Below are 18,011 nucleotides of genomic sequence, written 5' to 3' on the forward strand. Positions count from 1 at the left end.
AGGTTCGTCATTTGGAGTACTGAAAGAGGAAAAGATGTGTCGAACATAGATATTGCTAACATTCTGGAGTACTTGGCAGAGCTTCTACATACAGGCCTGTCCTATTCCTCCATCAAGATACATGCATCAGCTATTTCAGCAGAATACAGCTTTGATCCTCCTGTCTTTTCACATCCTCTACTCAGGCAGTTCCTCAGAGGGATCAAGAATGTAAAACCTCCTAGGAAACCACCATTACCAGCATGGGACTTGAATTTTGTACTAGAAAAATTGACACTCCCTCCATTTGAACCAGCAGCAACAGCAGACCTACAACACCTGTCATGGAAAACTGCTTTCCTACTGGCTATTACTTCAGCAAGGAGGGTTTGGAACTACAGGCCTTAATGGCAGTGCAACCCTTCCTAATCTTCCATCAAGATAGGGTGTCCATGAGGACTAATCCTACATTTATGCCTAAGATGGTATCCAGAGTGTCTTTAAACCAGGCAATCCACCTACCTACCTTCTTTCCCAATCCACAAAACAGAGGTGAAAGAATAATGCATACCTTGGATGTACATAGACAGTTACGCTACTACCTGGACAGAACCAAAGCTAACAGAAAAACTGACCAGCTCTTTGTAGCCTATGCAACAGGAAGGGAAGGAAAAGCAATTTCCAAACAGACAATCTCCAAATGGATAGGAAATTGCATAAGATTCTGTTACTCTTACCATGGAAAACCAATTCCACAGAACATAAGACCTCATTCTACAAGGGCTACAGCCACTACCACAGCTTTCTTAAGAGGAGTGGCAACCAAGGACATTATTGAGGCGGCTACTTGGACCTCCGTGCATACATTTGCCAAGCATTATAATTTACCTCTATACTCTAGATCCCGAGCAGGGTTTGCCACTGCTGTACTGCAAGGGATCCTGACTACACCATAATTATTATTCCTCCTGCCCTAGTTGGCTATGGTATTCTACCCATTTTTTATGACTGCAGATGCATCCATGAAGGACATAGTACAGTTTTGTACCTACCATAAATGTAGATGTCTGAACTGGATAGCATCTGCAGTCAGGATTACCCTCCTCCTTCCCTCTGCGGTACTCCTAGGTATTTACCCTCCTTATAGCTAGCTGGGGGGGGGGGGAGTCTCTTATGGTGTATTTGTTTGTATATATGTACATACATGTTTATTTTTTGTGTTTGCCTTCTACTATTTTGGAAACATTGGCATTTATCCAAAATTTTAGCTATCCAAGAGGGCAATTGGCATCTGGGGCAAGAAACACTGAGGAAAATGGCGTCGGCTGTTGCCTTTATACCCGAAGACCAGCAGAGATGACGTCGGGTGAAGTGCGACATCAGCCGAAGCCGGACCCGGACTTTGGAATCCGGCCGACCGAAGGGCTGCCTGATGACAGGACAACCCATTTGTTATGACTGCAGATGCTATCCAGTTCGGACATCTACATTTATGGTAGGTACAAAACTGTACTTTATGAACACGACCTGGTTCTCTCAGGCTGTCACTTATGCAGCCAGTAGGGCTCATGTTTTTGTATTGTTTATCCCTATCCTTACACATTGGTGGTTGTCATTACTCTCAACTGTACAGATTTTTGCAGAAGGTCCAGATTTTTGCCTCATATTTTTGGTCCATAAAATTGTGGTTTTCTGGCAGATTAGTGGTAAATCATTCATGGGATCATAGGAAGTTACTAGGCTGTTGGCCCTGAGGCGCTTACAAGCCTAGCCAAAATTTTAGCCCATGTTCCAACAAGTCAGCACCCTATGCCATTGCCAGCAGGGACACAAGTGGAATCCCAGGGGTATATTATCTGTTCCCCATCCAGCCATCCAGGCTGCGCTTAAAAAGGTTTAATGAGATACTTTGCATTATGTGGAGAGGGAGTCTATTCCACAAAAAGGGGAGTCTCTGGGATACATCTGTCCTGCCAACACATCCTATTGATGTCACAGACCAGGTTGAGGTCGTGAATGCAAGTTACTTGAGTGGAGCTTAATTTGCGGATATGCAGCAGTCACATCAGGGCAGGGTCTGAGATTGCTTTGTATGCCAGACAGAGGTCACGTCTGAGTAGAGGGACAGGGCTTTTAGCCTGTTTGTGTAGTGTAGATGTTTGAGGCCCTGGACTCTCCGGGTGAGGAACCTCTGTGGGCTGTCCAGCTGCTGCATGTGCTTTGTGAGGTACATGGCGAAAGGGGCATTGTAGTCAATAATGGGTCTTATAAGGAAAAATACAGGGATGTTATGATCACCCTGTCCCTGGATCAGATACCCTTGCTAATGAGGTGGGCAATGTAGAAAGCTTTCCATACAGTGGAGGCAATATGGTGGTCAAAAGTCAGTTTGCTATTAACCTGGGTCCCCAAGGCTGTCACGACTGATTGTGTGCTTAGTACCCTACTGTCAATGTGATCATTTGTGCAGACGTCGCAGTCCCAAAAGGGATGATGCATTTTTTGGCATTCACTTTGAGGCCATGTTTCTGGCACCAGTCATTTGTTTGGGTGAGACCCTCTTGGAGGGTATCCACATCACTGGGGGAATTGATGACAGCACCCAGCTTGCAGTCATCTGCAAACTTGGTCAGCCATAGTCCAGTAGATTTGGCCTGCACCTCTGAGAAGTATATCCCAAACAGCAGAGCCCCCAAGACCGATCCCTGGGGTTCACCGCTCGTCATGGGGTCTACTACTTGAGGTGGCTTCCCATATTTTGACTAGGTGGGTTCTATCAGTGAGCCAGTTTGCTACCCATCTAGTAATGCATGGATTGATGCCTAGTTGAGAGTTTATCTATTATACCGAAGTAGGGAATAGTATCAAAGGCTTTGGCCAGGTCAAGGTAGGTAGTGTGCACCATCTTCTCCTCATCTATGGCCTTGGTGACTGTTTCAAAGAAATCAACCAAATTTAACAGTCATGACCTCCCGTTGACAATACCAAACTGTATGGGATTAAGTGTCTGGAGGTTGCCAGTGTTCTTGTTAATGTGGTCCATAATAATCCGCTCCATGGCCTTGCAGATCAGGCTAGTTAGGTTGATGTGTCTATATTTTCCTGGATCGGTGGACGCTCCACCTTTGTGCAAAGGGATGACAGTAGCTGTCCTCCACTCGGCTGGGACGAAGTCGGTACTCAAGCTTTGGTTGAATAGGTGCCTAATGGTGCTCGAAGTTCCTGCCTGAGTTCATGTAGGATGCAGCCTGGGATGTTATCGGATCCCATGGAAGCTGTATTTTTTGACTGAGAGGGCAGTGATGACTTGCTTCCTAGAGATATGAAGAGGGGGGTAGGTACTAGGGATGTCTTATTTTACTGATGGGGGAGACAGAGGAATGAAGTTTTCACTGAACCCGTCTGCCAGCAGGTTGGTTTTAGCTACAGCGTTTGTGTGTGGGGTGTCCTTGACCCACCAGTTCTGAGCAGATCTGGGTGCTTCCCTTGATGTTGTGGACATACGTGAAGGAGGCCTTATGATTGTCTTTAGTAGATGTGGCCAGTTTGGACTCGAAGTTTGCTTTGGAGGATTTCACTAGTGCTCTTATTTGCTTGTTCAGGCTAAGGAGAGATTGCTTCCAATTAGGCACCTCCTTCTTGGTCCTGGACAGCAATTTTTTCCCTTGATTATAGGTTCATAGGTAGGTACTAGGCTATCTGCCAGAATAAGTCTAGCCAGAATGTGTTGGCTTTCACCACTCCCTTAGATTAGTTCCCTGTGCCTCTGTCCAGCACAGCCATTGAAGTGATTATAGAGTTTATTTATTGTAGATGTCCACCAGACAGATTAACTCTTCCTTGAGGAGGAGGATTTCATCCTTTCTGGTATTCCTAATTCCATGCAGCTATATAAATGCTCATATGGTACTTTGGTGTAGTTTTGGACATGTATGCCAGCTCCTATGGAGGGGAAGTAGACTGTGAAGGTGTTTATACCTTTCCCCAGGAGGTTGTAATCAGCTTTGGATTTTTTTTTTGTTTGACCCTAGGTGTGTGTGGGGGGGGGGGGGGTCGGGGGAGATGGTGACTTTGAAAGTAACTGCTTTGTGGTTGGATCTTACCAGGGATGATGACACTATGGGGATGCTGCAGTGGTTGCTCATGTTAGTTAATATCAAGTCCAGGATATTTTCATCTCTTGTGGGTGTCAACCAACTGGTCCAAGGCATTTGCATTGACAAAATCAAGGAATCTCTGGGAATTTGTATTTTGGCATGAATATTTCTTCCACGCTATGGTTGGATAGTTAGTCTCCTGCAGTCAGGGTAAAGGGTTGAATCTTGATAGATTCGAAGAGGTCCAGGTAGGTGGAGTGGGCATCTTGAGTCAGAGTTGGAGGTTTATAGCTAGCTATGATTTGAATAGGGGTCCTCTCAATTGTTAACTGCACCTGGAGTGTTTCCTGTGCATCATACTGTTTGACCAGCCTAGAGGTGTGTATGTCTTTAATATATTGCAACTGCACCTCCTTTTATTTTGCTGCCCATGGTCTGGGGTCTGAATGAATGACAGGATGAGTAACCTGGTATGACTGGGGTGCTCTCCTCAGCTTTGAACCAGGTTTCTGTGCGCAAATGTCAGCTTTTTGCAGGGTTAAGAATGCTTTCAATGAGTGCAGTTTCATATTTAGACTCCTAACTTTTAGCAGCATGACCTTTAATTTACGTTTTGATGAAATTTTCATGTTGGTATTTTTGACATCAAGGCATTGCCTGAAATAGGCACTATGAGTGAGGCAAAAACCTTTGCCAGGAGCCTGAAGCCCAAGGGAGACAGATGCAATCTCTGGCAAAGCATCATGGTTTGTCAATCATGTTATCCAAGGCTGTCAGGTACTGGATCCCCTTGGAATGACACCAGAAACTAAGCCATTTTGTTAGTCAGTCATTTTCTGTTTGTATTGAGGCATCATTCTGGGTGACTGAAGAATGCTGCCCTAAGGCTAGAAACATACCTGCCTGGGACACGTACTCTGTGAGCTCTATCATCTCTCTCCATGTAGTCCTGGGAGGTACTTCTCAAGTCATTCACTCAAGCATGGACTATGACATAGTCATAACAGTACCTGTTGAGAGACTTAAGTGCTTTGGTGATATGGGCAGATTCTAGCACCCGACAAACAGCTAACCGTGACTTTCTCCTTATCCAGCCTGGTGAGGGGCACATCTATGTGTCTCTCAACGGAGTCTCCTATAACTAATATGTTGGGTTAATGTTTTGGCCTTACTGGTTGTGAGACACAGCTGTGTGGACTATCTGGTGTGGTAGGACCAAAGTTAGAAAATAACAGACATTGAGTTTCAGACTTCATAACCTTCCAAAAATTCATATTAATGCAAAATCTGTTCTGTCAATTTTGTAAGTGTGTAAGAGCAGTATTTAAAAATTGTTCCTATTTTTGAGCCTTTGTCCCACTTTTATGGCGTTGTGCAGATTTCTTGCTCTGAGGTTCGGAGGCATATAATGTGTACATGTTGATTGATGTCAGGGTGTACTGTACTTTCCCCTGTGGACGTCCATATTCCTGTAGATATCACATGAGTTATTGCATATGTCGCTTGGCAGAGCTGCATCTCATGTCTCCGATATTACTACCTGCAAGCTGTTTTCTCCCTATAGGTATCTGCAGTCCAAATGAGTCACTGCCAATGCCCCCTTGGGATGGATGCTCTGGTATCAGCCACCCATTCACATTCTCTGCATAATTCCTTCAGCTCCTGAGCTGCTAATTCAACAGTGGCTGTCTGAATTCTTCATTTTTTACTTCCCCAGGCTTGGCATTTGCAACATACTGTTGAAATGCAATCCCACATGTCTCCCCAACTTGATTTGCATTGTCTCATGCTGAAAGGTGATGGATAGCGGCTATTTTTTATATAGTAATGGATCAGGCTCTTAACATCCTTATCAAAGAGCTGAGTAGCATTAGCAGGCTTAACATCCTGACATTACTGATGACTCTTCATGTGTTAATATGTTGAGCCACCATGCTTAAAGGTGTCAATGTTACCTTTCTTTCTCCCCCCATGCTCCAGTTTTTGTCCTTGCTTTGTAAACTCAGTTGATCATTTCTCTTTCACCTCCATCCTGATTATTTCCAAAAATGAGTATTCTAGATGTGGGTTTGCTGAGGAACACAGGTCTGCTGCTTTTGTGTTCTAAAGAAAGCATTTTAATGTAGGAATTAAAATCTTTTAGATAAGTTACATACCTTTTGTTCATTTCAGGAAAGTTGCAGTATGATGGCTTAGGTGAGTGAAGAAAGAGCATGTGATTAGTGCCCAGTGTTCATAATTTGACTTTCATTTATGCTGTGTATTTTAGGCTTATAAGTATTTCTCTTTCATGTTACAGTTGTATAAAATCAAAATACGTAAGGGAAACTATGCTTAAATTTCAGGATTAAAAATGTATATGTAAGTATTGTGTTTTTTTCAGAAAAAGCACCCACTGAGTTGAGACATCAGAAAACCAGCAAGTGAGCCTTAATGCAGTTTATTTATAGTACTAATTCCAAGTCGAAGGGGAAGACTAACCTGTCTTAATTTGTTTAAACACTGAACAAAGACATGTAGGAGAAGAGAGTGAGAGGTAAAGAAATTGCTTGAATAGAGAGGTCTTGTCATTAAAGAAAGATCCTTTTGTAATGGATATTGCAGAGTAGTATATGAGATGATCTGTTTGTATTTTCTAAATGTAGGTTATGAAACTGCCCGTTGCTGACTGTACAGTGCACCGCAGTTGTGAGGCCTGTCTCTCTGCACATGATCCATACTGTGGATGGTGCATCTTAGAAGGAAGGTGAGTACTACAGCAGTAGATCATGATTTTGATGGAATTGTTTGAACAGAACTTTCCCTAAATTCATAGCATTACCATTCAGAATTGTGTATTGTGATGCTTGCTGTTTAGTTTGAGTTTCAGTGGATGTTGTTGCACATGTTAATGCCAAGTAACTTGACTCCTAGCATGATAATGCAGTGCCAACTGCATTGCTACTGTCTGAAGATAAGTTATCAGCTTTGGCAATGGAATGGCATCTATGGAAGACGGAGTGGGCGGTACCTAGGTTGAACAGCCATATCAACTGAGGGTACTTGGGCCACAGAAGGTGTAAGCAGATGTCTTGAAAGATTACCCCTTTTGGCCGTGCACACTATGGGAAGGCAATTTGCATGCTTGAATAGGTCATGGAATCCATGTTTGTGCCATACATGAAGTTGGAAATGTGAGTTTATGATGAAAACGCCCCTCTTCTGCAGTGTGCATCAGCTGGGACTTGTCACTACACAACTGTCATTCCACAACCTCTTAGAGAGCATAATAGGTAGTGGAAGAGTTGAACAGTAAAATTTAGTCATCAGGTGTTAATTATTGGGATGGCTTTATATTATGTTTCATTTTTTGTTGACAAAAATATTTTGCAAGTTCTAAAAGGTAACTTGTTTGTGAAACTTATCATTTGGGACTCTTCCACCATAGTCACTGATTTTTGGAACTCACCAATGACGTGGTAAAAGGCAAATGGGTAAACTCATAAAACATTGGCTGTATTTATTTTTGAAAGTTAAACCCTAATTATTTGTCCTTTTTTTCCCCTGATGATTCTGTTTGCAACTTGCATTAAGTGAGTTGCTTCAAGATGTATGCCTCCAAAACAAAAACTTTTTTTCCACACTGCTGCTGCTGACTTAAGCTTTTTCTAAGAACATCTCCCTGGTATATTCATACATGGAGATTCTGGGAGGATCTCCCTTCTGAGAGAGCTCTGTCTCTCCATGTTTACATTCTGTTGGGTTGTGTCCGTCACAGACCCCTTGGGTGGGATGAAGCAAAGTGAGGATCCCTCATTGTGCAGCTTGCAGTGGGCCTTTTTAATCTAAGCCCTACCTCCCACTGACATTCTAGGCTGATATCACAAGAAAGTGTGTGCTGTGGACTCACGAGGCAAGCATCCTTCAATATGTGGTGATGATCTACCCTCAAATGCCCTCTGTTCTAGACTGCAGTGCCAGGACTTTGACATGGCATTGGTGTCACTGCCAGTGCTTATGCTATGCCAAGGTTCCCCTAATATATTTCTGCCCCTCCCTTCCAAGAACTGATGAGAAAGCTCAGATCATCTTAATGCTAGCACCAGAATCGAGTTTGGCTCACCTGGATTGCAGTTAAGGCTTTTATCCCACTATGAAAGTGGAATTGGATGTGAAGCTTCTGGCCTGGTGACAGTAGTGCATCCATGGTAGCTCACAAGACCAGGACCATAGGCATTAAGACTGCTAGACAAACAAAACTTCCCCATGCTGCTAAGTAGCTGTCCCAGCTCAGATTTTTATTGCTGCATTAATACCTGCACTACTGCCTGCATAAACTCCCAAACTGTTCCAGGCATGTTCTTCATGTTTCACTGTTGCAGTCATCACATTTGGGTTATCTGCTTGCAGTAGCCCTCAGTCAGCCTGATTAACAGTCTTGGGTCCTACGTCGGTTCCTGTTTCCTCTTTCATGACGTCAGGTCGTCAGGGGTATAAAACATGCAGCCAACGTCATTACATCAGTCTTTCTTGCTGTGCGGTGCCTGAAGCAGAAGCAGTTTGCAAGTGCCGGTCGGCCGACTCCTGAAATTTTCATTTTCGAGTTTCAGAATCAAAGTCTTCAACTAAAAGCTAAGCTACCCCATTGGGGAAACTTTCTTTTGCTGTCAACCGATGTCATTAAAAGTAAATAATTGCATTTCTTGTGGAAAGCAAATACCTCATAAAGATTTTCATTCTTACTGTATTCCTTGCCTAGGCCCTGATCACGACATACCTCACTGTCTGTTTTGAGCCTTATTTAAACCACGAACTATCCATCATCTGTATATTTTTGCTTCTAAATATTTTGGTGCTCTGTTTAATTATCCCGATGTGTCTTCAGTAAGCCATCTGACTACCGATATTCCAAAAGAACGCAAAGATAAAGACAGGCCGCCGAGGTGCCGGTACTCAGTGAGGTGCTTTCGCAGCCCCTGATACCTGCTACTTCAGATTCGCAGGTCTTTACTGAGACCCATTCGGAGATGCCGAGAGATGCTTCAACTGTGGAACCTGCAGATATCTCTACCTTGGATGAGTCCCGGAGCCAATGTGCAGGCACCGGCTTCTGAGGGGTGTATTCAGGCCTACAGACTTGCATATTGAACAGACGCTATCTTTTTCTTCAAGGCCTAAAACTCGAACCATGCCTAGAAAACTGACGCCCAGACCGCCTGGAACCAATCTCAAGGGATGTGCACAGCAGTCCGCAATTTACCTCAGATTTTACAATACTTAACTGAGATGCTTCACAACATAAGGGCCTGTCTTTTCCTCAATAAAAATTCATGCCTCAGCCATTTCAGCTCAAACACAGAACCTCCCCTCTTCTCTCATCCACTGCTTAAGCAGTTCCTCAGAGGGGCCAAAAATTTAAGACCACCCAGGAGAGCTCCAACTCCAGCCTGGGACCCTAACTTTGTATTGGAGAAAAATCACCCTTCCTCCTTTCGAGCCAGCTGCTACTGCAGATTTAAAATTCCATTCTTGGAAAACAGCTTTTCTTTTAGCAATCACTTCAGCAAGAAGGGTATCTGAATTACAGGTCCTTGTGGCATTGGAGCCTTTCATCTTCTTTCATACGAACAGGGTGTCCCTCAGGACCAATCCGTCTTGCATGCCAAAGGTAGTATCCAGTGTGGCCCTTAATCAGTCCATTCATTTGCCAACCTTCTTTCCTAATCCACAGAACAAAGGGGAACTGGTATTGCACTCCTTAAATGTGCACAGACAACTTAGATTCTACTTGGACAGGATTAAACCTCATAGGAAATCTTAACAACTGCTGGTGACATTTGCTGCAGGGACAGAGGGGAAGGCTATTTCAAAGAAAAACAATCTCCAAATGGATAGGCCATTGCATTCATTTCTCCTATAAGCACCATGGAAAACCTATCCCACGGGGGATCAGACCCCACTCAAACAGGGCTGCATCTTACCTCTACAGCCTTTCTCAGAGGCGTACCTTCCAGGGAAATCCTAGAAGCTGCTACCTGGACTTCTGTATATCCTTTCACCAGGAATTACCATTTGCCAATTTTCTCTAAATCCAAAGCTGGCTTTGCCACTGCAGTCTTGCAGGGCGTTATAGCTGGTCCTAATGCTATCTAATTCCTCCTCCCATCCTTAGCTTTGGGAATCTACCCAAATGTGATGACTGCAGCAGTGAAACACGAAGAACATAGTACAATTGTGTGCACTTAACGTAAATGTAGATGTTCGAGTGTATTCACTGTTGCAGTCCTGGTTACCCTCCCTCCAGCCCCCTGACTTCTTTTGGCTCTACCTATTCTCTCCTTTACAATGCTTAAAAGCTTTTTGGTGTATTTGTTTTATTGGAGGTATTACTTTGTATATTTATAGATTTAATTGCTTCCCATTAGGGGGGCACCTGACATCTGGGGCAAGAAAAACTGATGTAATGACGTCGGCTGCATGTTTTATACCCCTGATTACCTGACGTCACGGAAGAGGAGACAGCAACCGACGTAGGACCCAAGACTTTGTTAATCAGGCCGACTGAGGGCTACTGCAAGCAGATAACCCAAATGTGATGTCTGCAACAGTGAATACACTCTAACATTTACATTTATGGTAAGTGTACACAACTGCACTTTCTATGTGCATGAGGTTTAAATAATAGGATAGTAAGCAATTATTTGCTTGTAATTTCTGAATTCATTAAATTATTACTTTATAATTTTTGGATAGTTATTTTTCCAGTTTTTAAGAACATTTTCTGTCAGAATTCTCTCGTTTTTTCCCTAGGACTTCTATTAATGGTGGTTACCATTATTTTTGTTTCTAAAGCACAGCTGCAAGGTTTTTGTGTTTATTTATTTTACAGGTTGCAGCATGTCTGATATCCATTGTGAACTGTAAAGCTTTCCTTATAGAAACTTTTTTTTTAAAACTGCCATTGCCATTCTTAAAATGTGTACTGCTGCTGTGTGTGCAGTTTCACATTTTAAGGCTTTTTATCCCCTGTAGTTCAAAACAGATATTCAGCACTGTACCATTTTACTGTTTTTTGTTTTGAGAGGCTATTCTTTATTCAAGACAGAATTATTTTTTCTGTAGGTGTGCTTGTGGGATGAAGATCCTCCCTGGGACAAGACATTACCAGGATGTGGTTTCTTTGGTTGAGGGTCACAATCCCTCCAGTTTAGCCTGTAAACATGAAGGATAATTTATGAAAACTCCTAGCCTGCTCAAAAATACTGTGCTAATCAGGATTCTGGTGAACTGGGTTTGTCCTCTCACCTCTAGACCTCATGTTTCTTTGGCCTCAAAACATTCAAAGGTCCTTGCAGCTGAAGAAGGTAAGATGAAGCATAAGCTTTCCAAGCCAAGAATTTAATTTTCTTTTGAGAACCTGAGATAGTTTCCAGACTTGTGAAGCCTCTAGTTAAACAGATTTCAGGTAAAAATATTAAAAAGCTTGTCTCTCCCTTGCCTGTTCAGCCTAAATTACCAGATTTGATTGGTTTTACCTGATTTTAGCACTGGACAAAGAGGTTTCCAATATCCTAGATTCCAAACCCTCAGTGCTAAGATATGGTCCACCCTTACTTGTGTGTTTTAGTTTGATTATGGTAAATTTACATTAACTTTCATCAAGACTCTGGCATGGCCTTCTGGTACCCCTTTCATTTCCACATTCTTAGTAGGAGACAATGAGTTGACCACTCTATGCTCAGGATGCCAAAAATTTCTGAACTGAACAGATAAAATGCAAGTTTTGAGAAAAAAACGATTTTAAAAATAAGTGCAAACAGGAAATTCAGTAAACAGCTCTAGGTTGTGCTCTAAATACAGTTGCTAATGCAGAAATCAAATTTAACAAGCCAGAAAATGCTCAAAATAGGCAGCTATGCAGAAAAACTTGGCAAATAAACAGAGGAAAAATACTTAGTCTCAAAAGTGGCTCCTTTCTTCTCTCAGCATTTTCTCCTCTTGGTGGGTGCTTCACCAACAGCCAACAAGCCTGAAAAGACGCCAAAACCACGAGGCAACCAGGTTTTAAGAGAGGAAGATGGAGTTTTGGAATTTACCCAGAATGGCCAATAAAACTACAGTTTCAAGTCAGTAACCACTCCCACAGGGGCAGACAGGCTGCTCAATGTTTTTCACTGCCACTGATCAACAGAGAGACTTTCCTTTAGCCCAAGCAAAAAATGGCCTCACAGAAACTTACAAACAGTTCAAGAACAGCAAGCCTGTAACTGAACTTTTTTAAATCTCTCTTATCTGTCTTTGGCCTAGCACTCTTGTGTGGGGTCATTTACTGCACTGTTATAACTTGTTGATACTTGTTAACCTCTGCTATCTCTGAAAAAAAAACAAAAAAAAATCTTGCTTTTTTCCCACTTTTCTGAGATTTAAAAAAGTTCAGTTACAGGCTTGCTGTTCTTGAACTGTTTGTAAGTTTCTGTGAGGCCATTTTTTGCTTGGGCTAAAGGAAAGTCTCTCTTGATCAGTGGCAGTGAAAAAAATTGAGCAGCCTGCCTGCCCCTGTGGGAGTGGTTACTGACTTGAAACTGTAATTTTATTGGCCATTCTGGGTCAATTCCAAAACTCCTTCATCTTCCTCTCTTAAAACCCTCTTTTGTGCGGTTTTGCGTGTTTTTGAGCATAGCGCAACAATGGGCAGCGCCGCCTAATTGGGTTTAAACTATTCCTGGCTCCACAAAGTCTGCTCTTCACTTTTTTCCCTTAGAACTGCTCTATCTCTCAATTTAAACACCATATTGTCATTCTAAGGCCCTTCACTGGTCCAATTAAGTAATCCTACAAGTTAGCACTATTAAACCATAAGCACTACTTACTCTTATACTCTCTACGATTACCTGTCCTCTATTGGTCCATCTTAAATTGAGTTTCCCTATTACTCTAGCATGTCCAAAGGTCAGTCAATGGTTTCCTCTCCAGTCCAGCTGGTGAATCTGGGAATTTTGAGGCAATGTTACAACTGTCTTTTGTACATGGACAACCCTCTCCTCCTCAAAACCGGTTCAAATATATGTGAGAGATGCAACTATTTAGCCAAACTGGAGGCTGAGCTCTCTCATCTCAAAACTGGTGTAACCAGTCGGGAGGAGAAGGTAACCTCACACAACACAATTCCAGTATCACATAGTCCCACCACATCAGCGAACCAAACACATAAATACACAAAAACATACTCGGAGGCTCTAAATAAAAATCTACCTAAGCAACAGAGACCTCCAAAGCAGACATCCAAGCAAACACTACCTCAAAACAAAACACACACAACACATAACCCACAAAGTCAGTGTGCCAAGCAGCCACAGCCCTTAAGGCTGAATAACACACCTGATACTCTTGTTATAGGTGACTCTATTGTCAGACACACTGACGTCCCGCTCACCAGGCTGAATAAAGAGAAGGTCACAGTGAGCTGCCTGTTGGGTGCTAGGATCAGACACACAACGCAAGCACTCAGGTCACTCCAAAGCAAATACAAATATGACTCGGTCATTGTACATGCTGGTATGAATGACCGGAGACGTACCTCCCTGGACTACATGAAAAGAGACATAGAGGAGCTCTCTGATCATGTAGCCCAGGCTGGTATGACCCTGACCTTGAAGCAGCATCTTACCCTCGCCTAGAATGATGCCACAGTACAAAGACAAAATGGTCTATTTTAACAATTGGCTAAAATTTTGGTGTCATTCAAAGGGGATCCAGTGTCTGTCAGCCTGGGATGACATGCTCGACAAGCCACGTTGCTTCGCTAGGGACGGCTTGCACCTGTCACCACCGGGCTTTGGGATATTGGCAAGGGCTCTTGCCACCCCCATAGTGCCTTTTTTAGGCAAGGCTCAAAAGTCAAACCCACCCCCATAGACAGCACAAGGAACAAGAAACTAAGGGTAATGCTGCTAAATGCCAGAAGTCTTAACCTCAAGATGCATGCACTCGAAGCTCTCCTCAGTATGGAGAACATCGATATCTGTGCAGTGACAGAAACCTGGTTCAAGGCTCCAGAGAGCACCCCAGCACTACCAGGCTATACCTCATATCATGCTTTTCGGCCCCAAAACCCAGACTGAACCACAAAAGGAGGGGGAGTTTCCATATTTATCAAGGATATCCACACCTCCAGATTAGTGGCATTGCACGAAGTATTGGAGACCATCCATGTGCAACTAACAGTGGGCAAGACTGCTTTTCAGTTTATAGCATCCTACATACCACCCTCTCAGTCAGGAATCCCATTCGGCTTTCCTGAAAACATTGGAGAACATGAAGATCTCTCCGAACACTATTATATTGGGCGACTTCAACTACCCAAACATTGACTTGGAAGTACTACTCAAGCCCCAGCACCTTAGCCCAAAGATTCCTGGAAATTATAAACTCAAATGCTATGGAACAACTAGTCACCACTCCCACAAGAGGGGACAACATACTAGACCTGATCATTACCAGCATGGGGACTCTATGCTCCACACCAGAAGTATATCCCTCATTGGTAAGATCAGACCATAAATTAATTTCACTGGATGTCCACGTCCCGACCCCACCCCCAGCCCAGAAAACCACAGTGAAAAACTTCTCAAAAGCGAACTTTTCACTTCTCAAAACCAAAGTGGAATCCTTCAAGGCCCCAGGGCCAGTGGAAACTACAGCCCAAACTGCAGAATCCTATATAAATGCATTCTACGGACATCTCCAGGAATGCATGGATCATGCTATCCCAAACAAAACCAAGACCCAATCATCCAAAGGCAGGCGGTCCAGTCTGGTGGACCCCTGCCATAAATAAACTGTACAACAGAAGGAGGACGCTACTACATGATAGAGCAAAATCCATAATAGGGAAGGCATCTCTGATCAGTACTAGCAAAAAATTACGATCCCTCATAAAATCCTCCAAGGCCAGCTTCGAGAGAAAAATTGCACAGGACACCAAAGACAATCATAAGGCTTTTTTCAGTTATGTTAGAAACCTGGGATGCAACTCCCAGACTTGTACTGAGTTGATTCTAAACGACAAAAAATACACTGAACCCACAGACCGCCAATATCCTGGCAGACAGGTTCAGTGCAAACTTCTCCACCCCCTCCCCCCTCAAAAGAGCAAGTATCTATCCCGGCAGAGGGCTGCCTCCCAAACATCTCGGATGCTCAGGTGAAGGCTGCCCTCTCCAAAGCAAAAAACACTGCTTCCATGGGACCAGATGGCATCCCAGGTTGCGTCCTACATGAACTACAAGAGGAACTAATCCTTCAAATAAAACAGCTATACAATCTCAGCCTCACTACAGGATATGTGCCCACAGAATGGCGTACAGCAACAGTGGTCCCACTCCACAAAGGTGGAGCCTCTACAGACCCTGGAAACTATCGCCCCATAAGCCTGACTAGCTTAGTCTGCAAGGCTATGGAGAGGATCATCATGGAGCTCATAAACAAAGACATTGGGGACCTACAGACACTAGATCCTACCCAGTTCGGCTTTGTCAAGGGCAGATCCTGCCTTTTGAACCTGGTTGACTTCTTTGAAACAGTCACCAAAGCCATAGATGAAGGGAAGGTAGTCCACACAGCCTATCTGGACCTTGCAAAGGCATTTGACTCAATACCCCACTTGGGCATCATAGATAAGCTATCCAGCTTAAATATAAACCCCTATGTCACAAGATGGGTCGCAAACTGGCTCAAAGACAGAACCCACAGAGTGAGAGTTGCTGGAGCCATGTCAGACTCGAAACCGGTCACAAGTGGCGTCCCACAGGGTTCTGTCCTGGGACCACTCTTGTTCGATATATACTTTTCCGAGGTACAGGCAAACGTGGGAGGACTATGGCTCACCAAGTTCGCAGACGACTGCAAACTGGGCGCCATAATCAACTCTCCAGCTGACACAAACATCCTTCAAAAAGGTCTCACAGAGACAGATAACTGGTGCCAGCGCCATGGTTTAAAGCTAAATGCCAAAAAATGTATAGTCATACCCTTTGACAAAAACAGTGTGCCCACAAATTACCACATAGGCGGAAACCCATTAAGTACAGAGAAAGTTATTAGGGACCTGGGGACCCAAGTTGATAGCAATCTCTCCTTTGAAAACCACATTGCCAAAGTGGTTAGAAAGACCTTCTACATAGCCCACCTCATCACGAAGGGTTTCACATCTAGATCAAGAGAGGTAATCGTGCCTTTATTCATCCCTCATCAGGCCCATCATAGAATACAATGCCCTTTTGGGATGTACCTTACCCGACACCTGCAGCAATTAGAAAGACCCCAAATGTATCTCACCAAGAGGATCAAGGGTCTCAAACAGATGCCATATGCTGCTCGGTTAAAAACTCCAGCTCTACTCAGTTGCATACCGCCTACTTGAGGCGATCTATGCCTGACATACAAAGCTATGTCAAATCCAGAATTAATGGACATGCTCCACCTCAGTAAATCTAAATCCCTTAGAGCCACACGCTCAAGGGACTTGAACCTCAGCACAGAAATAAATAGAACTTGCTGGAGGGACAGGTTCATAATCCAGAGGCTCCCTTCGCTCTGGAATAGAATTCCAGTTCATGTGAGGCAGAGCACCTCACTGAATCTCTTCAAGAAGAATCTCGATAAGTGGATGGGGGATCGTAGGTTTGTCCCAGGGATTACTCCCGTGTCACTATTAGACAGAGGCACAGTAAACTAAACCTTAAAAAGGGCACAGTATACTCAAATCAAGGGGTGGCATAAGCCATACAGAATCGGGCTAGGCTTATAATTGCCCCAGGGCAGAGAGCCTAGTATGAACCTATGAACTATTCCCTTAGCTTGTGGTATCAGTCTCAAGAATGCTAATGTTGACACACACTGCGTTGATTTTGACGACACAGTTTGTCATTGATCAAGCTATTGATGCTAATTTTGCATCAGTGCTTTCAGCCCTGTTATTGACAACCTCTCCCATGCAGTCAGTCTCAGCCATCCTTATGCCAGACTTCTTCGTCTTAACACCAGCATCAGGATCAATGCCAGGGCTTCAGGTATAAGTTCTGATGTCACCTTCCACCTTTTAAACACTGATGTCAGGGCATTAATCTCAATGCTGGAGTGTTCAAACCATGTAATCTTGAAGCCAGTGCACTTTTTGGCATCACAATGATTTCATACCAGCAGACAATTGATACCATGGTATCCCCCCAAGTAGTAGTAAATTTTGACACCAGCTTTGCCCTTAGCACCAAAGAAACCCTCTCATGAGCTTGAACATCCACAAGCTGTCATACAAAGCAGCCAGGCCAAGTATCCTCCACTACTTCCTAGGACCATTTTATCCCAAAAGAGGTAGTGTTCCTCCTCTTTCTCCCCTCAGAAGATTCTCAGGCTGTAATCAAGAAAAGTGTATGGATTCACCCACAAAGTGGCCGCTGGCTGACGTGGATGATGAGGAAGATACTGATTCTCTAGCATCCTCTTTTTATGATGTCAAGTTTAGTGAAGTCTAGGAGATGGTACACACCTTCCTTTCAGCACATACTGTAGAAGGCCTTCACGTCTTCGTAACAGTTTTCTCAGGTGGTTCTTGCACTGGCAGATTAAAAGGTGCCACCAGCACTTCCTGGGTAATCTGGGTAGAGTAGCCCCACTCCCTAAGAAAACAGACTGTCCTGCATCCTCCCAGAGATTGGATCCTTTGGTCAGGGACCCCCAAACTGTACTTTGGTTTCAGCAGTAGCTCTGAAAAAAAAAGGTCTCACACCCCTAATAAATGGCCCCAAGCAGTGGGCTTTCTAGGAAATGTTTGTATATATCACCCACTTTTTTTCTAAAGGGCATTTTATAATAGTTGCTGTTTTTCTAGGTCAGGTTACTGACATGTTAGAATGTGTATTTTCAGACTTTTCACTGATAATTCGTTTGCTGGTATTT

General features: G+C 43.6%; 1 protein-coding gene across 1 annotated transcript in view; it reads left to right on the forward strand.

The window, feature by feature from the left end:
- The window catches only part of PLXNB1 (plexin B1), a 3,809,096-nt gene that overhangs the window by 1,127,628 nt on the left and 2,663,457 nt on the right, over positions 1-18,011 (forward strand). The window contains exon 7 of the mRNA XM_044078026.1: positions 6,722-6,822. Within this exon, the coding sequence (XP_043933961.1) occupies positions 6,722-6,822 (101 nt within the window). The remainder of the gene's footprint in view (positions 1-6,721; positions 6,823-18,011) is intronic.

The sequence above is a fragment of the Protopterus annectens genome, chromosome 7.part0 (genome assembly GCF_019279795.1).
Source record: "Protopterus annectens isolate FY-2018-M chromosome 7.part0, PAN1.0, whole genome shotgun sequence".
In the NCBI taxonomy this organism is placed as follows: Eukaryota; Metazoa; Chordata; order Ceratodontiformes; family Protopteridae; genus Protopterus; species Protopterus annectens.